This window comes from Oncorhynchus nerka, linkage group LG21, assembly GCF_034236695.1.
Source record: "Oncorhynchus nerka isolate Pitt River linkage group LG21, Oner_Uvic_2.0, whole genome shotgun sequence".
NCBI lineage: Eukaryota > Metazoa > Chordata > Actinopteri > Salmoniformes > Salmonidae > Oncorhynchus > Oncorhynchus nerka.
The window spans coordinates 20,716,036-20,737,175 of NC_088416.1; the positions used below are offsets into that span (position 1 = coordinate 20,716,036).

At 43.3% G+C, this 21,140-nt stretch overlaps 1 protein-coding gene across 1 annotated transcript; it reads right to left on the reverse strand.

Moving 5' to 3' along the window:
- On the reverse strand, positions 1-19,262 carry LOC115104053 (chromobox protein homolog 1-like). Its single transcript, XM_029625215.2, has 6 exons — positions 19,057-19,262; positions 16,908-17,060; positions 12,499-12,673; positions 1,057-1,240; positions 857-951; positions 1-719 (listed from the first exon to the last, which is right to left on the reverse strand). Exons 2-6 carry the CDS (start codon positions 17,008-17,010, stop codon positions 575-577), a joined length of 702 nt encoding a protein of 233 aa, XP_029481075.1. The 5' UTR covers positions 17,011-17,060; positions 19,057-19,262; the 3' UTR covers positions 1-574.
- Positions 19,263-21,140: the final 1,878 nt, after the last annotated feature.

Here is a 21,140-nt window from a genome sequence, read left to right on the forward strand (position 1 = left end):
CAAACAAAAAGCACTGCGAGTTGCTCAATGAGGGATGTGTAGGTACAAGATAATGTTCTGACAAGAAATCAACTTCAACATTTCACGCAAAAAAAATGGAAATTAAGATTGGCTATTTCAATTGAATTAGCTGAGAACTTTAGCTGGGTCGTGTTTTGGAATCTGACCATTCCATTTTGTAAACTCAGCTGCTGTAGTGATACCTCGCTAACTCAAAAGTGTATCTTGACAAAAGCTTTTCAGAGGCGAAACTACAGTATGAGGAGCTGGTGATTTTGAAGCAAATTCAGTGCTCAGGGACTGAAAACTACTTATCCCATGATTTTAGCTGATGAGACCCAAAAGTGAGGCCTGATAAAGTGATCTTGAGACTTAGGAGTTGTATTTACCCATGCCCCCCCCAACCCACCTCCTTGCCAAGTCTTATCATCCCTACCCATCTGTCAACCTCTGTTTTAGTTGTAACAGTCCGGGTTTGCAGAAAGGTTTTGAAACAAATCAGCTTCTCTATCCGACACCCTCCACTGTAAACCCTACCCTCTGTACCCCCTTCCCGTTCATCCTGGACCTGTGGCTAGTTCTTATCATCCTTCTTCTCTTCCTCCTCGGTGGGGTAGGAGTGCCATGTCAGACGCTCCTCATAGAAGGAGATGACCACCTGTGGACATTTAATGTTGGCCTCCTTGGCCGGCACCAGGTCAGCCTCATCACTGTTCTTCCTGTGGAGACAGAAATTAAGGGTGAAGCCACTTCAATCAGTTATGTCCCACTTTTTTGGAGGGGACAACTAGTATTTTCCACTCTCCCAGTACCGTACAGCAAAAGTGTCAAAATCCCAATGCAGCCCAGAACTCACCATTTCATGAGGAACATCAGCTCTCCACTGGAGTCCGTGGCTCCAATGATCCGTTCGGGGTCAAGACCACGAGCAAAGCCTCTGGGCTTCTCTGCCTGAAAGAGTGATGGATAAGGAGAGAAGGTTCAGTACAGGGCCACATTCACGGTCTATAGTATCAGGCATGTTCTTTAATATTGACACCAAGTACAGGCTCTCACCTCATCTTTCCTCTTCTTGGGCCTGCCTTCTTCAACCCCTGCCTCCGTGTCAGACTCGCCAGCTTTCCTCTTGCCACCAGACTCTTTCTTGCAACTTTCTTTTTTGTTATGATGATTCTGCATGTACTCCGCAATCAGGTCAGGGCAATCCAGGTTGTCCTGCGGTTCCCATGTATTGTCCTCACTGTGGTAAACAAATACAGGTTAAAAAGGCTACAACAGCTTGCATTTCCAAACTAAGACACTACCTGTAAAAGGACCATTTATACCTGGGCTCCAACCATCAGATGATTCGGTTCCAAACCCCCCCCAGAACCAACTGATCGAAGGTTCCCCAGGCCAGGGACCAACTAACAATTGAGATCATTCCAACGTGGTCGTAATAGCACATGGCGGAGGGGGAAAGGTGCAGGGCCCGATGTGGCAGGACTACCACCGCAACACTGGAAGATGAAGTAGCAAAACAGACGGATGCCAAATATACAGCAGCCGAAGACCAAGCAAGTCCCATCTCTGTGTCACCATGGACCAGAAAAAGATGGAAATGTTTGCAATGGCTACTGACTCTTTGTAGAAAGACGAGAGCAACAACAAACAAACAAAGGAAAGAAGAAGAAAGAACTTGACCCAAGGTCAAGTTTTGTGATTTCACTCAATGGTTCAAATAATCCTAGAATTAGGTTATCAGGCCTTGGCAGACGTTTTATTTTTATTTAACTAGGTAAGTCCGTTAAGAATGAATTATTATTTACAATGACGGCCAAACCCTAAACCGGACGACGCTGGGCCAATTGTGCGCAGCCCTATGGGACTCCCAATCACGGCCAGTTGTGATACCGCCTGGAATCGAACCAGGGTCTGTAGGAATGCCTTTAGCACTGAGATGCAGTGCCTTAGACCACTGTGCCACTCGGGAGACCATGGATGCAGTGCCAAGCCCAAAGAGTAGGGCCCTATAAAATCTGCGATATGGAGAATCCAGACATTAAAATGGAATATTCAAACATGTATTGAACTTAGGACATCAACTAAATGTAATCTATCATTTAGAAAATGTATTTTTCCCAAGGTTATAATAAGAAATGAACTAAAAGCACAAGGGATTCATATTTTTCTTTAACTTTGAAGGGGCCCCTGTGTGTGCACGAGTTTGTCTGCCACATAGCCATTAGCGATGATGATAACTACAAGGCTTTCCCAAAAACCTTCTCAATTAAATGTTTACTACAAAGTAGTCTATGTCTACCTGGCAGAAGTATTATTTGCATCAATCCAGTGGTGATTTGTTTAACTAATCTAAAATCATGTGTGCTACAGGTCTCTTGCTGGTGCCAGGCTGCACACTTGAATATAAAAAAGGGTATCTACACCCAAAAATGTATATTTTTCCCAGACCTCAAAAGTGGTCTGCTGGTGTGGTTTAAGCACTGTTGTGGACTTGCAACATCCCATTTGGTTCTATAATAAAAATGGGGGGGAAAACAAACTGAATTAGGCAACAAAAAAATTAATGATTTTATATGGCCCAAAAGGAGCAAACGCAAACTTGTGTAGGGAGCTGGAATTGGGTGATGTACCCCAGTTCCATAATCTTTCCCGGTTGTATCTTAAGCAATTCCGTACACTAGTGGAGTTGGTGGCCCCTCTAAATCAGGAATCAAGACACCAATTTCAAGGACAGCATTTCTGCGATTCCTGACAACTGGTGAGCAATAGCTAACCTAATTTTTCAATGTTTGTAGTTGGTATTAGATGGTCATCATGACAATGAGACAACCATGAAGACAAGTAAGGGGAGACCCCCATGAAATGGACAAAAATGAATGGCAGCTTACTGGCATTGGGCGAACAATATACACAATCGCAAATACCACAAATAAATGGCAGATCATCAAAAACATTGCAAGTGGAACATGGCAAATGCCAAGTGTGATACTCCAAAAATCCCAAAGGTGGCGAGTGAGCGCTAAATGGTCACAAAGTCAGGTCTCAAGGGTGACATTTTCAAAATCACAAAATAAATTCACACTTTTAAAACATCATACATTATACATATGTAGTAACTTTCTGGATATATTGTCTTATTTTATTGAGTTGTTCCATAAGGCCCATGTTTTGTCAATTTGCCATATATGATCATAGGAAGTCGGATTCCGAACCCAAATTTAGTGAACCTGGGGCGGCAGCGTAGCCTAGTGGTTAGAGCGTTGGACTAGTAACCGGAAGGTTGCAAGTTCAAACCCCCGAGCTGACAAGGTACAAATCTGTCGTTCTGCCCCTGAACAGGCAGTTAACCCACTGTTCCTAGGCCGTCATTGAAAATAAGAATTTGTTCTTAACTGACTTGCCTAGTTAAATAAAGGTAAAAAAAAAAAATGGCATACATACTGAACAAATGATAGATCACTAATGTTAAGCCCTGAATCAACCTAGAAGATCTATTTGTCATGTTTGATCATAGGAAGTAAGAATTTCTCGTTGACGTTGATTCATTTCAAAACAGGAAGTCCTTATGGATATGCAATGGACACTGTCAACTTGCAGAAGAGCATGTTCACACTGACAATATAGCATGTGTAATGGACACTGTCCAATCACTCGTTGGTGTTGATTTCAGCTGTCCATTTGGTGATATTAAATCCCTTATTTGTACATTTCCAACTGTACCATCAAGAATTGGACATGCTGCAGAAATGCCAAATTGACTGGCTTGTTGAATTAGGGAAGGCCGAGCAGTGATAGTGGTTCCTCTCCATCGCTCGTTTGTGTTGATTTCTGCCTGTTCATTTGGTGATGGTAAACCCCTCAGTAAATCCCTCATTAAGATGGCGTAGCAGTCGGAAGTGTGTTTTGTCTTGTCCCATCATGTCCCGTTGTAAATATAGTTTCCTTGTATTATTTCATATATATTTTAATCTCACTTTCAATCAACAGACTGAGTATACTCACCTGCAACCCGCCTCACCCAATGTAGTATGGATCTGCTATTTTTATACTTTAGAACCGGAACCCCCATCAAAGGCTAGCCAGCTAACTAGCTACAAGCTACTGGTCAGTTAGCCACAGCTAGCGGTCTTCACCTTCAACGTCTAGGTCCCAAAGAAGCATCAGTTAGCCTTGAGCTAGCCTCTAGCTAGGCCCAGCTAGCCTCTAGCTAGGCCCATGGGGTGGGAAGTAGCCTAGTGGTTAGAGCGCTGGACTAGTAACCGAAAGGTTGCAAGATCGAATCCCCGGGCTGACAAGGTAAACATTTGTCGTTCTGCCCCTAAACAAGGCAGTGAACCCACTGTTCCTAGGCCGTCATTGAAAATAAGAATTTGTTCTTAACCGACTTGCCTAGTTAAATAAAAGTTGTTTTTTAATTTAAAAAAGAAATATCTCCCTGCTTGCCGAAGAGGTCCACCAGCTAATTCATAGGCTACAATACCTCTTTTGCCAATTGGCCTGAACCCTTTACTGCCGACACGGAGCTCCGCCGAACCATCACGACTGGTCTGCTGACGTAATCGTCCGAGGTGGTTTCAACAGGCTCTACCGTTGCGACATTGCCAAAGGCCCATCTGCTAGCCCCGGCCCGCTAGCTGTCTGAATCGCCATGTCTCAGGCTCGCCTAGCGTAGTAGCGACTAACTGAATCACCTATTGCTTCTCATTGGACCCTATGATCACTCGGTGACACATGCCTCGCCCGAATGTCAATATGCCTTGTCTATTCCTGTTTTGGTTAGTGATTATTGTCTTATTTCACTGTAGAGCACCCAGCCCTGCCCAATGCCTTAGATAGACTTTTTGTCCCACCCCCCCCACACATGCAGTGACCTCACCTGGCTTATCCGGTGCCTAAGTTTATTCAATGCCTAGGTTTAACTCCACTGTATTTACATCCTACCATACCCTTGTCTGTACATTAAATCTATTCTTCTGCACCCAGAAATCTGCTCATTTTACTCCCTGTTCCAAACGCACTAAACGACCAGTTCATATAGCCTTTAGCCGTACCCTTATCCTACTCCTCCTCTGGTAGTAGAGGTAGAGGTTAACCCAGGCCCTGCAGCCCCCAGCACCAGTCCCATTCCCCAGGCGCTCTCATTTGTTGACTTCTGTAATCGCAAAAGCCTTGGTTTCATGCATGTTAACATCAGAAGCATCCTCCCCATGTTTGTTTTATTCACTGCTTTAGCACACTCCGCCAACCCGGATGTCCTAGCTGTGTCTGAATCCTGGCTTAGGAAGGCCATAAAAAAATCCAGAAATGTCCATCCCCAACTACAATTTTCTCCAACAAGATAGAAATGCCAAAGGGGGCGGAGTTGCAATCTACTGCAGAGATAGCCTGCAGAGTTCTATCATACTATCCAGGTCTGTGCCCAAAGAATTCGAGCTTCTACTTTTAAAAATCCACCATTCCAGAAAGTAGTCTCCCACCGTTGCCGCTTGTTATAGACTCCTCTCAGCCCCAAGCTGTGCCCTGGACAGCATATGTGAATTGATTGCCCCCCATCTATCTTCAGAGTTCATGCCGTCAGGTGACCTAAACTGGGATATGCTTAACACCCCGGCCGTCCTACAACCTAAGCTAGATGCCCTCAATCTCACACAAATGATCAAGGAACCTACCAGGTACAACCCTAAATCCGTAACCATGGGCACCCACATAGATATCATCCTGCCCAACTTGCCCTCTAAATACATCTCTGCCGTCTTCAACCACGATCTCAGCAATCACTGCCTCATTGCCTGCATCCGTAATGGGTCTGCAGTCAAACGACCAACCCTCAGCACTGTCAAACACTCCCTAAAACACTTCAGCGAGAAGGCATTTCCAAATCGACCTGGCCTGGGTATCCTGGAAGGAAATTGACCTCATCCCGTCTGTAGAGGATGCCTGGTTGCTCTTCAAAAGTGCTTTCCTCACCATCTTAAATAAGCATGTAGAACAAAGAACAGATATAGCCCTTGGTTTAGCTGACTTGACAGCAATTGACCAGCACAAAAACATCCTGTTGCATTCTGCATTAGCATCGAATAGCCCCCGCGATATGCAACTTTTCAGGGAAGTCAGGAACCAATATACAGTCAGTTAGGAACGCTAAGGCTAGCCTTTTCAAACAGCAATTTGCATCCTGTTGCACTAATTCCAGAAGGTTTTGGAACACTGAAGTCCATGGAGAATAAGAGCACCTCCTCCCAGCTGCCCACTGCACTGAGGATAGGAGACACTGTCACCACCGATAAATCTACGATAATCGATCATTTCAATAAGCATTTTTCTGCGGCTGGCCATGCTTTCAGCCTGGCTACCATATCCCGGGCAACAGCTCTAAACCCCCCTGCAGCAACTTGTCCAAGCAGATGACACCATTCTGTATACATCTGGCCCTTCTTTGGACACTGTGCTAACAAACCTCCAAACGAGCTTCAATGCCATACAACACTCCTTCCGTGGCCTCCAGCTGTTTTTAAATGCTAGTGAAACTAAATGCATATACATACAACACACCACTGAGACCTGTATGCTCTCGTTGGCTGGCCCTCACTACATATTTGTCGCCAAACCCACTCCAGGCTCCAGGTCACCTATTAAGTCTCTGCTAGATAAAGCCTCGCCTTATCTCAACTCATGGGTCACCATAGCAACACCCACCCGTAACACACGCTCCAGCAGGTATATTTCACTGGTCATCCAAAGCCAACACTTGTTTTTGCCGCCTTTCCTTCCAGTTCTCTGCTGCCAATGACGAACGAATTGCAAAAATATCTCCCTCTAACTTTAAGCATCAGCTGTCAGAGCAGCTTACTGTACAGCGATCACTGTACCTGTACACAGCCAATCTGTAAATAGCACACCCAACTACCTCATCCCCATAATGTTATTTATCTTCTTGCTCTTTTGCACCCCAGGATCTCTGCTTGCACATCATCATCTGCACATATATCACGCCAGTGTTAATGCTAAATTGTAATTATTTTGCCTCTATGGCCTATTTGCATTTACATTTACATTTAAGTCATTTAGCAGACGCTCTTAACAAATTCGTTCACCTTAAGACATCCAGTGGAACAGCCACTTTACAATAGTGCATCTAAATCTTTTAAGGGGGGTGAGAAGGATTACTTTATCCTATCCTATTTACCCTATCCTAATTTGCCTTACCTCCCTAATCTTCTACATTTCAACACACTGTACATTGATTTTTCTATTGTGTTAATGACTGTACGTTTGTTTGTATAACTCTGTAGTTTTTTTGTCGCACTGCTTTGCTTTATATTGGCCAGGTTGCAGTCGTAAATGAGAACTTGTTCTCAACTGGCCTACCTGGCCTACCATTTGCAATATAAAATGTACAATACCAATATATTATACTGCCATCAGGTCAGCCATCAGTCAATAAGATATCATACGGACACCAAACTCACTTTGTCCAACTCTTTTAAAAGCCAACTATCATATATTTCAGAGTCGGCCCACAATTCACAGCGCCTCCTGTTAAAATATATATTTCTTGTAAACTTCAAAAACAGTTACATTCAAGCTGCAGGTGCAGTTCGGACATTATGTGTAGGCCATTATGTGTAGACCTTAATTAGTTCTGAAAATGCACTTTTTTCCGAGCATTGCTATGGGGTCCCTGAGTACTATCGGACAGAAACTGTAGGGTCCGTCTCCATGGGCCGAGGCAGTTCCAATGCGCCTAGTCTTGTGATTCTGGGACTTTTCTAAATGTCGTCACTTTCACAACGTTAAAAATGAATTGAAGTTAAGTTATTGCAAATGGAGGAGGCTGTTTCTCGGCTTGAGAACCTTCTAGAGCCACATAACTCACCGTGCTGGATTTTCTTGGCACACAGCCAAGACAACGCACGCATAGCTTCGGGGCAAGTCTCTGAATGTCCTTGAGTGGCCCAGCAAGAACTTGGACTTGAACTCAATTGAACATCTCTTGAGACCTGAAAATGGTGCATGAGGAGATGGCTCTCTCCTAAGGAATGGTGCTATTGTGTGTTCTCGCATTATTTGTAACTGATTTTGTACGTAATGTTTATGCAACTCTCTCTTATGACCAGAAAGAGCTTCTGGATATCAGGACAGCGATTACTCACCTTGTACTGGAAGAAGATTTTCTCTTTAACGAGTCGACACAAAGGACTTACTTCACCCACCCAACAAGGCCCTCATCCTAATCATTCGCAGGAGAAAGAGACGGAGATATCAGTGACGTAGGTCGGGGTGCCTTGTAAGGATATGACGGTGAGTGGGTAATCTGCCTTTACCATCAGTCCTATTAGCCAACGTTCAGTCATTGGATAATAAAATAGATTAACTACGATCACGTATACCCTACAAAGGAGACATTAAAAACTGCAACGTCCTAAGTTTCACTGAGTCGTGGCTGAACGACGACATAAATAACATACAGCGGGCGGGTTTTACGCTGCATCAGCAAGATAGAACAGCCGCCTCTGGTAAGGCAAGGGGTGGCAGTCTATGTATATTTTAAACAACAGCTGGTGCACGAAATCTAATAGTAAGGAAGTCCCGAGGTTTTGCTCGCCTGAGGTAGAGTATCTCATGAAAAGCTGTAGACCACACTATCTACCAAGAGAGCTCTCATCTATATTCTTCGTAGTTGTCTATTCACCACCACAAACCAATGCTGTGAGTAAGACCACACAATGAGCTGTATAAGGCCATAAGCAAACAGGAAAACGCTCACCCAGAAGGCGGCGCTCCTATTGGCCGGGGACATTAACGCAGGGAAACTTAAATCCGGTTTACCTCATTTCTACCAGCATGTTAAATGTGCAACCAGAGAGAAAACATTTCTAGACCACCTTTACTCCAAACACAGACGCATATAAAGCTCTCACTCGCCCTATATTTGTCAAATCTGACCACAATTCTACCATCCTGATTTCTGCTTTCAAAAACGAAAGCAGGAAGCTCCAGTCACTCAGTAAATTTTTAAAAAACGGGTCAGATCAAGCAGATGCTAAGCTACAGGACTGTTTTGCTTGTACAGACTGGAATATGTTTCCCGGGATTCTTCCTATTGCCATTAAGGACATCAGTCACTGGCTTCATCAATAAGCACATCGATGACGTCGTCCCCACAGTGACTGTACGTACATACCCCAACCAGAAGCCATGGATTACAGGCAACTGTTGTGGCAGAATCAAAATTCTTTAGGCAACATTGATAAGATGTTTTATCAATGTTCATATGTATGCTTATGTGGAAAAAATTACTTGAGGTCCAGAGAGGGGAGAGGTCAGGTTTGTCTGATATGTGAATGTGTCTAACTATTCCTAAACCATGTGAAGGGATGGTGTGATTAATGGGGAACCAGTTAGTTGGCTCCACAATGTCTGTGTGCCAGTCACTCCTCTCATTAGATTTTGTCCAGGAGGGGTTGTATTTTTGATGAGAGTATCTAGAATTGACAATTGATATATGCCATTGGATGAGGTAAGGTTTTGGTCCTAAGTGGTACCAAGAACGAGATAAGAACTTCGTTTAGGAGACCAAACTGAACAATAATTTATAGCTAATGCTATCTAGCTATGGGATACTCCTTTTTCAAGTAAAGGGTTCTTTGTGTAATGTTCCTAAGATCTATTATTTGTCATGTGAGTGGAGATGGGTGTGTCTTGGCTATAAATGATACTAAGAACTGTTTTGTAAGCACTCTCAGAGAATTCATTTATAGACACTGAATTGATCTGAGTCAAACAGGGCTATGGTAAAGCTCAAATAATTAAATATGGACTTTATAATATACTCTGACTTGTGTGTGGTTTGCTCTCTCATGATTTGTAATACAGGAAATTTCCACGACACAACATCCACACTAAGCTAAAGGGTAGAGCTGCCGCTTTCAAGGAGTGGGACTCGAACCTGGAAGCTTATAACAAATCCTGCTATGCCCTCAGACAAAACAATAAAACAGGCAAAAGCATCAATACAGAACTAAGACTGAATGGTACCACACCGGCTCCGACGCGTTCCGGATGTGGCAGGGCACGCAAACTATTACAGACTAAAAAAGGGAAGTACAGCCACAAGCAGCCCAGTGACACCAGCCGAGCTAAATTACTTCTATGCTCGCTTCAAGGCAAGCAACACTGAAACATGCATGAGAGCATCAGCTGTTCTGGACAACTGTGTGATAACACTCTCTGTAGCCGATGTGAGTAAGACCTTTAAACAGGTAAACATTCACAAGGCCGCAGGTCCTAACTGGTTACGGATATGTGTACGCCGAGCATGCACTGACCAACTTGCAAGTGTCTTCACTGACATTTTCAACCTGTCCCTGACCAAGTCTGTAAAATCAACATGTTTCAAGCAGACCACCATAGTCCCTGTGCCCAATAACACTAAGGGAACCTGCCTATATTACTACCGACCCGTAGCACTCACGTCTGTAGCCAGTGTGCTTGAAAGGCTTGTCATGGCTCACAACACCATTATCCCAGAAACCCTAGACCCACCCCAATTTGCATACCGCCACAACAGATCCACAGATGATGCAATCTCTATTGCTCTCCATACTGCCCTTACGCACCTGGACAAAAGGCATTCAACACCATAGTGCCCTCAAAGCTCATCATGAAGCTAAGGACCCTGGGACTAAACACCTCTCTCTGACATGGATCCTGGACTTCCTGACAGGCTGCCTCCAGGTGGTAAGGGTAGGTAACAACACATCCGCCACGCTGATCCTCAAGACAGGGGCCCATCAGTGGTGCGTGCTTAGTCCCCTCCTGTACTCCCTCTTCACTCATGACTGCACGGCCAGGCACGAATCCAACACCATCATTAAGTTTTCCGATGACACAACAGGCAACGATGAGACAGCCTATAGGGAGGTCAGGGACCTGGCCATGTGGTGCCAGGACAACATCCTCTCCCTCAATGTGATCAAGACAAAGGAGATGATTGTGTACTACTGGAAAAGGAGGACCGAGAATGTCCCCATTCTCATCGACGGGGCTGAAGTGGAGCAGGTTGAGAGCTTCACGTTCCTTGGTGTCCACATCACCAAACTATCATGGTTCAAACACACCAAGACAGTCGTGAAGAGGGCACAACAAAGCCTATTCCCCCTCAGGAGACTGAAGAGACTTGGCATGGCTCCTAAGATCCTCAAAAGGTTATACAGCTTCACCATCGAGAACATCCTGACTGGTATGAGAACTGCTAAGCCTCGACCGCAAGGTACTACAGAGGGTAGTGCAAACGGCCCAGTATACAAGTGGGGCCAATATTCCTGCCATCCAGAACCTCTATACCAGGCGGTGTCAGAGGAAGACCCTAAAAATTGTCAAAGACTCCAGCCACCCTAGTCATAGACTTCTATCTGCTACCACACAGCAAGCGGTACCGGAGCACCAAGTCTAGGTCCAAAAGGCTTAACAGCTTCTACCCCCAAGCCATAAGACTCCTGAACAGCTAATCAAATGGCTACCCAGACTATTTGCATTGCCACCCCCCTCATCTTTTACACTGCTGCTACTCTGTTAATTATCTATTCATAGTCATTTTAACTCTACCTACATGTACATATTACCTTAATTACCTCGACTAACCAGTACCCCCTATATATAGCCTCGCTACTGTTATTTTACCGCTGCTCTTTAATTATTTGTTATTTTTTTACTTAACACTTATTTTTCTGAAAACTACATCGTTGGTTAAGGGCTTGTATGTAAGCATTTCACTGTGTTGTATTCGGCGCATTTGACAAATAAATATTTGGTTTGAAATAGCTGTGCAGCAACGCTCCCCATCTAACCTGACAGAGCTTGAGAGGATCTGCAGAGAGGAATGGGAGAAACTCTCCAAATACAGGGGTGCCAAGCTTGTAGCGCCATACCCAAGAAGACTCGAGGCTGTAATCGCAGCCAAAGGCGCTTCAACAAAGTACAGATTAAAGCGTTTGAATACTTATGTAAATGTGATCAAATGTGCAAAATAAAAAAGCTATTTGTCATTATGAGGTATTATGTACAGATTGATGTGGGACATTTTTTTATTTATATCCATTTTAGAGTAAGGCTGTAACGTAACAAAATGTGGAAAAAGTCAAAGGGTCTGAATACTTTCCAAATGCACTGTACTTGCCAACCACTGGCAAGTGTTCCACACCACCACTTGTCACAAGCCAGAGACATCGGAGACCATTGTAGACCTTGCACAACATGCCCTGTGAGGAACATGGCGACCAATACGTCCGACCTGTTGCAGATGCGGAGGGCAGGTTTTTTTTACAACTCCTGTTGCATGGTAACAAGCCCCCGAGCTTCCCCAAGCGCCACTACCCCATAGGTACCAATAAAGAGATGCAAAATTACAATAGAAAATGTATACAGGATTGTATGTAATGTATGATAATTTCATTTCTGTGACTGTAGCATTACAAGCATCAAGTCTCAACTCACTCGGAGAAGCCTTTCCATTTGAGCAGAAACTCCACGCGTCCCTTTACCACCCGTCGGTCCAGTACCTTCTCCACCACATATTCCTCCTCCTCTTCCTCTACCACCTCCTCCACCTTCTTCTTGGTCTGTTTCTTCCCTGCTATTGCTGCCAACTTGACCTCTTCCTTGGGGGGCTCTGGTGAAGGGAAGGAGTGCAGAACAGTTTGGTTAGACTCCAAAGACTTTGTTCACAGCTATAAAGCCCCAATGATTATGGGCACACTTCACTATGGTCAGATTACACAGAAGCGATTCGTGACAAAACGTTGGATTCAAGTCCAAATCGAGTCTGTTGCACTTGATTTGCCAATCAAAATACAAAATTGTGGTCTTTTTCGCAATTAAGCAGCAGTGGCAGAATGGCAACCTTTGTACCTTTTTATCATCAACCCTGTTTGCCAACCCTTTTTTCATTACAGTTCATGGAATTGTGGAGGACTATGCTGAGACGGGCTCTCTGATGTAGGCTTCAGTGTGCCTCAAGATCTCTGGCTCTGAATAACTAGCATCTGGTTGATCCACTTTCAAATTGGGTTTTTGTAAGTCTGTAAATATAACCAAACCATGGCAATGGGTTTCTGTATTCAAAGAGAGATCCTCCAACTGACCCCCCTCATGGATTTGTTTTTAGAGGGAGTTAGATGAGCTTGGTATGCTCCTGGGGTAGTTTTAAGGTGTCCGGTATGGGGACTGGACACAAGGATTTAACATTTCAAGGACATACACTACCGTTCAAAAGTTTGAGGTCACTTAGAAATGTCCTTATTTTCCATGAAAACATACATGAAATGAGTTGCAAAATGAATAGGAAATATAGTCAAGACGTTGACAAGGTAATAAATAATGATTTTTAATTGAAACAGTGTCCTTCAAACTTTGCTTTCGTCAAAGAATCCTCCATTTGCAGCAGTTACAGCCTTGCAGACCTTTGGCATTCTAGTTGTCAATTAGTTGAGGTAATCTGAAGAGAATTCACCCCATGCTTCCTGAAGCACCTTCCACAAGTTGGATCGGCTTGATGGGCACTTCTTACCATACGGTCAAGCTGCTCCCACAACAGCTCAACAGGGTTGAGATCCGGTGACTATGCTGGCCACTCCATTATAGACAGAATACCAGCTGACTGCATCTTCCCTAAATAGTTTTTGCATAGTTTGGAGCTGTGCTTTGGGTCATTGTCCAGTTGTAGGAGGAAATTGGCTCCAATTAAGCGCCGTCCACAGGGTATGGAATGGCAAAATGCAGTGATAGCCTTCCTTCTTCAAGATCCCTTTAACCCTGAACAATTCTCCCACTTTACAACCACCAAAGCACCCCCAGACCATCACATTTACTCCAACATGCTTGACAGATAGCGTTAAGCAGTCCTCCAGCCTCTTTTCATTTTTTCCACGTCTCACAAATGTTATTCTTTGTGATCCGAACACCTCAAACTTAGATTTGTCTCTCCACAACACTTTTTTCCAATCTTCCTCTGTCAAGTGTCTGTGTTCTTTTGCCCATCTTAAACTTTTATTTTTATTGGCAAGTCTGAGATATGACTTTTTCTTTGCAACTATGCCTAGAAGGCCAGCATCCCGGAATCGCCTCTTCACTGTTGACATTGAGACTGGTGTTTTGCGGGTACAATTTAATGAAGCTGCCAGTTGAGGACCTGTGAAGCGTCTGTTTTTCAAACTAGACACTAATGTACTTATCCTCTAGCTCAGTTGTGCACCGGGGCCTCCCACTCCTCTTTCTATTCTGGTTAGAGTTTGCGCTGTTCTGTGAAGGGAGTCGTAAACAACGTTGTACGAGATCCTCCGTGTCTTGGAAATTTCTCGCACGGAATAGCCTAGACTGACGAGTCTAGGCTAAGAATAGACTCTAGACTCTAAGAATAGCCTAGACTGACGAGTTTCAGAATAAAATTATTTGTTTCTGGCGTGATGGTTGCTGATAATGGGCCTCTGTACACCTATGTAGATATTCCATTAATACATTTGAAAAAAGCTGTTTCCAGCTACAGTAGTCATTTACAACATTAACCATGTCTACAATGTATTTGTGATCAATTTGATGTTGTTTTAAAATGAGAAAATGTCTTGCTTTTCTTTAAAAAACAAGGACATTTCTAAGTGACCCCATACTTTTGAATGGTAGTGTACATACACTGTCATGGAGAAGGATGCACTATCATTGCTGATTTGAAGCCCAAATAGACATACAGGTTGGGCAAAGGATAAGAGGTGCCACACACAGCCAACGAAAGGTTTCGGCCACACTTTATTTGGATATTATCTGTAGAGCATCTACAGACGAACTATCAACAAACTATCTGTTGATAAGCAACTGCTTGGTGAGGTTAAGGTTGAGAATAAGGGTTAGGGTAAAGGTTAGGGCTACGTTTAGAGTTAGGATAAAGGTTTGGCAGATAATTAGTTGAAATGTTACTGATAGTCTGTAGAGCATCTACAGTTCGACTAGCCAACAAAAAAAAGTGTTACCAATTGTTTTTGAAACTATGGTCCACCTCTAGCGTGGACCATAACATCAAAGGGAGGGTCTGCAGCCTTGAAAAAGTCAAGGTCACGACCTATAAGATTCTTGGATATCTGAAAGAGGATGGACAAGATGGTGTTAAGGATGACGATCAAAGCAAACAGTCACGTGAGTGCATAGTTGACAAATGCATGTGTGTGTGTGTGTGTAGAGGGTGGACACAGTGCATTACATATTAGGCTTGGGCACTATACCGTATACCGGGGTATTTGGAAAAAAGCCATGGGATGGTTTTTCCAATACCATCAATACTGTTTAAACTATTTATTTGAAATGTTTTAATAAATTGGAATATTTGTAGCTACTTAAGTAAGTACCTGTAATATGTTAGATTTTAGCTGTCACATTATTATGAAACGTACATTTACATTTAAGTCATTTAGCAGATGCTCTTATCCAGAGCGACTTACAAATTGGTGCGTTCACCTTAAGACATCCAGTGGAACAGCCACTTTACAATAGTGCATCTAAATCTTTTAAGGGGGGTGAGAAGGATTACTTTATCCTATCCTAGGTATTCCTGAAAGAGGTGGGGTTTCAGGTGTCTCCGGAAGGTGGTGATTGACTCCGCTGTCCTGGCGTCGTGAGGGAGTTTGTTCCACCATTGGGACGTACGTTAACCAATAAACGTACGTTAGTCCACAGTCAGGTGATTTGTTTACAAGCACACAAAGACGAGAGAACGGAGCCTTGAGTCACTCACTGTTGTGCAGCATGCGCCAGGTAATCTAATTACAGCATGTTAAATGTTTGCCAGCTAGATATCTTATTACTATTAAGTTAACTGTCTAAATGTGCTAAATGCTCTGTAGTTGTGCATTTAGTTTGCTAATTTAGAAGCTAGTTAGCATTCTAGCTAAGTGGTTAGCTTCTTCCAAAATCAAACATTTGCTTGGTAACAGCAGAGAACCCCCTCCGGGATCAAGAGCCTTGCTGGCTAATATTTGTTATTCGCGTGCAGCAAACTGAGTATCATTTTTGAGTTACAAAATGTTTGCAATGGGCTTGTTAGCATTTAGTTAGCATTCTCTATGGCATTTTAGATGTACTTTTTACATTGCTAATCTTCAGATTACTGAGTATCAGTGGTGTTTGAAAACATGGCCCCTTTGTGTTCAGTGCCAGTATTATCTCCCGGTATGGCACAAGGTCTGTATGAAGGTATGACAATCTGGATACCGCCCAAGCCTAGTACATAACCCCCTAATCTTGTCAAGGTGGGCAGCCAAGTAAGAGAGAATCCTTTGGAGGCCCCATAAAAAAAATATTTGGAGGTAAATCCTCTTCCAGAGCAGAAAAGCTTGCTTAGGTTCCACCTCTGAAGAATGATGCAAGCAACATTACATATTCACGAATTGGAGGTGAGAAGGAACGTAGAGGGAATGATCTCAATTGCAGAACCCTCACGTCCTCATCTTCTCAAAACCCATTGGATGAGAAAGCCAGAGGTCCTTCCCCTCTGACCTTGTCCTCCAATGGGTTTTGAGAAGGAGACGAGAGAGGACGCGAGGATTATGCAATTGAGATCTTCCAGAGGTGATTTCCACATGGAGTGGAAAAACTTGAGACTGAAAAGTATTAGCACGTCATCACATAGGGGAAACACATTGACACGGAAAATATCTCAAGTTATCACTTCGAGCCCAAATATATCATACTTTGACTAAAGCGACTGACTTAATCCTTGTGCAACATCATGGGTAAGCTACGGCATTGTCTTTTACCCCCCCAAAAAAACGAATTTCCGCTTGCGGGCGTTTAAGTTCTGCCGAAGCTGGCCAGTCCACCACCCACCCCATTGCATTCACAAGACAGAAACAATGGATTACCGTTTGCATCAGTAGAAGGTTGATCTACACCTTCAGTGGTAACACCAGTAGTAACAATGGGGGTCACATCGCTAGGGGGTTCTGTAGCAGTAGGCTCACTCATTTTCAGGCTGGGAGAAGGCAGTGGAACCAGTGGGTTCCTTGTCAACAGAGCTAAACAGGGTGAGAGGGGAGGGGTGTTACTTAGGCATGGTTGATGGGAGAACCAGGGGGGGATCATGGATCAGAGGCATCAGGGAGATATCACAGAAGGCAGGAGAGAATGACAACGGTAAGATAACCACATGGTATCATCTCTCACAGTCAAATAAATGACTAACGTGTAATGCATGCATACCACGACAGCACAGATGGAACATCTGTCTCATTGTTCTATCGGCTGTGTACATGTGAAGCATCCAGTTTGGCATTTCCGCTCACCACCAAATATGGTGACCAGAGGAAGACCAGTGGTTGGCAGTGGGAGAAGATGGAGCGAGATGGATTTTGGCCGACATTCTGCTTATTTTCTCATCTATAAAACATTTGATCTCAATACAGTTCTGTGAACAAAACTCCATTCTGTTACAAACAGAAAAAGTCATTTGCGTTTGTGGTCTATCTTGGGTTAGTTCTAAAATAATCTTTGAATATAGCTCCTACTACATGGTCAGTACTAAAACGCATGGATCTGCGATATATTATGTTTCTATTAAAAAAGCTGGCATGCATTGTACTGCAAGTCTGCAACTGATGCAAACAAATACACAGAAAAGCAAATATTTGACTAGAAGCCCTCTTAGGTTTGTCATCACTACTTCCAGAAATATTTATGACTAGAGAGTCTATGGGATGGTACACTGTTGACGTGAATCCCAGAGGAGAGCCCCAGGGGTTGGTACCCATCTTGAATACATGATCTCGGCAGGGGGTAGGGATTATACCAGTTCTTGAACATTCCATTGGGCTGTAGCCTTGATGTGGTGCAGACCAACGCACACCTACTAATATGTTTGGAAAGTTTAAAATGTCAGAAGCACAATCATATCAATCAGACCAGCAATCACGCAGTCAAGCACATCAAATTACATGAGATTCAGCACGAAGGGGTCAAGCTTCAAATCAACTTAGGCACACAATCACGACACACCACTGGTAGAAAACAAATATGGTGAGAACAAGGGAATGTCTAGAGGAGAAGAGGGGGGCACATAGACACCCTGATTCTTACCCTATGGAACACACAACACCAAGAAAACGCTTACCCCCACCCCTTCCTAACTCAACATTGGGGTAAGCAGGGGGTAAAGCATCACTATCATACAAACACAAATGTATTCAAAGCATAATTAAATAAGAGAACGTTTTTCAGTATCATCAAAATGTTGTGTAGGCTAAACAACGCATTTGAGTGCCAGCTTTGACGTGCAATTCAACAGTTCGTTTCAAAATGTAAGTCATTTCAAGAAGGTGATGATTTCTGATTCCATTGCCCTATTGGGGTAGCATTGATTTTAGGTGAACGCTGCAGTTCGCTGGTGGCTATACTGTTCGTATTAACGGGCAATGTCAAATCTATGATGTGAATTTAGCCACTTGTAAATCGATGCAAATATATATGTCTAATAAGCAGTCCTTTCTTTGCTCCAGCACGTTTCCTCTCTTTTAGGAGTAACCAATTCGACGAGCCACATTCCTGCCCGAACGGGGGTAATGAAATGTAGCAACCTAAATCGTTTTCCTACTTCAATAATAACGGGCAATCGCGCAGTGCAACCAAGTAAAAGGGTCTAATACAAGGGAAATGTAAAAGGCTACACACAATTGCAATGTATTAACCAACCCGTTCACTATGCCATCAGCCGATCCCGTTTCACATGATGGTGCTAGGGGGTTTCTTCCCCCCCCCCAGAGCTGTCGAGATGGAATGACTAGTCGTCCATGTTGACCTGAATCATAGCACGAGAGCAATCTACACGAACTCGCGCGAAAACAATACCATTGAACACTCAAAACAGAATCCGCATGCAACAATGTAGCAAGACGCACATTGCCGTGTCAATATATTGGCCTATCGAGATATGTTTATCACCCACTGTGCATAATACAAGGTTAACGCTGGGGGGACCGCTAAAGAGCAAAGGCGATGGTGAAGTAACTAGCCACTTACCTTTACAGAGATTTGACTCTAATGAATGAATTGTCGGAAATTGAGTTAATTTTATCAAATCAAAACCAGTATTACACCAATGGTTTAACTTAAAAAATCTATAGATGTTGTCTTATGTAAAGATCAGCTTGTAACATATTTTAAAAGGACACTTCTCGTTTTTGCGTAAAGCTACAGACAATAGCCATCCAGTGCATCCCTCGTACCCGCCAACTCCGGCGAAGCGTAACTACGCAACGTGTTATTGTATGGCACCATGGGAGATGAAGTCTTTAAACATGTTATTGTTCTTTCTATATTTTCTCTATTATAAACATATTATTCAGAGATGTTTGATGATCTTTATTTAGAATGTTTAGTTATTGGTCAAGCTTGCCAATGGGTAGAGCAATTACTTTACTTACAATGTCTTGTACTTAGTTCTATACTCTAGAGTTTCAGGATTGATTCATGAATTGTACCATTAAAAAATATACAATTTTAGAAAGACAGTAGTAATTCAAAAACCTATGATCAGTTGTGGAAGCCTGAACTCCCCCCACCTTGCTCTCCATGTTTCTCTCTCTATCCCTTTTGGCTGGTTAGCCTTCACTGACTTCAGCCAGTGAAAAGCGAATGACAGTCTTTCCCTTCTTCTTCTCCACTGCCAGATGTATGTTTTTAACTGACTGCACTGACACTTACATCATACATATTCTGACAAACTGCTGTATGTGAAAACCTTCAGAACTCTGATGATGATGTCACCCATGAGAGGTGCCATCTTCACCCTCTCTATGTCCTCTGGGATATCATTAGAAGCCACCCTGTTCTTTAATCATAATAGTTTACAGTCAATATGTGCATTCATTATGTTGTCATGTAAATCGAAAGGAACACACACAACAAAAAAAACACAAAAGTAATGTGTAAAGGATTTAGAGCATGGCAGTGATGCGTACTAACAAAATACCAGTAAAAAGCTTGCATTACCTGCACATGCACCAGTCACAGTTTTGTTCAAAACAAGACTAGACTGCTGCAGAGCTTGGCCTTGCGGCTGACACTGTATCCAACGTGTTTGTGTGTGTGTGTATGTGCTTGTGATGATGAGTGTGTGTGATATTATGATTTGTATCTGGAATGCACGAACCAAAGCCATTAAACAGGATCTTCCGCTCCCCCACATCTACAGTATGTGATCTTGTCAAAGCACATAGGGCCATATCCTCTTTGTTCCTTTAACACTAAAAACAAAGAGGTGTCCAACCCTACCTGTACTTTTGGAATGGAAATACAAATGCCTCTCCGTTTCCCATCAAAACCACGAAAACAAACAATTGGATAGGATTGAATTAGAGGAGAAGGAAGGAACTCATAGGTCTATAAGGGCAGGTGGACAGTATAATGTATATTTGTTTATGTAGATCCCTAATTGATTTGACTGTGTGGCGAAGTGTTAAGGGTCAGGCAGGATGACAAGTGGTGTGATCATGTCCCCTGTCTCCTGAGGCTGGGTAACATATGTGTTCTTCAAATACATGAATACACACAACACGCAAATGCATGCAAACACACCTATTCCCCCTCCAAACACACATCTGCACCCCTACCCCCTTTTGCATGTACACAAACACATGTGGTGTCTGCATTAGAAGTATGAGTAAGTGGGAAGAGGAAGGAGATGCAGAGGGGGCGAGGGATATGGGTAGGGGGAGGAGGACAGGGCAAACAACACGTTCAGCTTCATTAGCCAATAGCAACCCCTTTTAACAGGAAGCCCATTATTCACCCAGGATCCCAAGTCAATTACAAGTAGGAAGGAGGTGACTTTCGTGGGAACTTTCAACAAACCCTAACTCTCATGGTATATGAAGAAAAATGATATAGTGGCCAAAGAACTTCTCCAATTGTCTGGTCCATGTCCTTAATTCAGTATTGCCAATTTTATATTCAAATGTAAGTTGCAGTCACAAATCAGCATGTTGCTGCCACTAGCCACAATGTTCTGTTGAAAATCAGTAGAAAAGAAAGAACATTCTCTATCTATCTTCAACCAGCAATCTCAGTTCCCAATAGAGGAAAGAGGTGAGCAAAATTGAAAC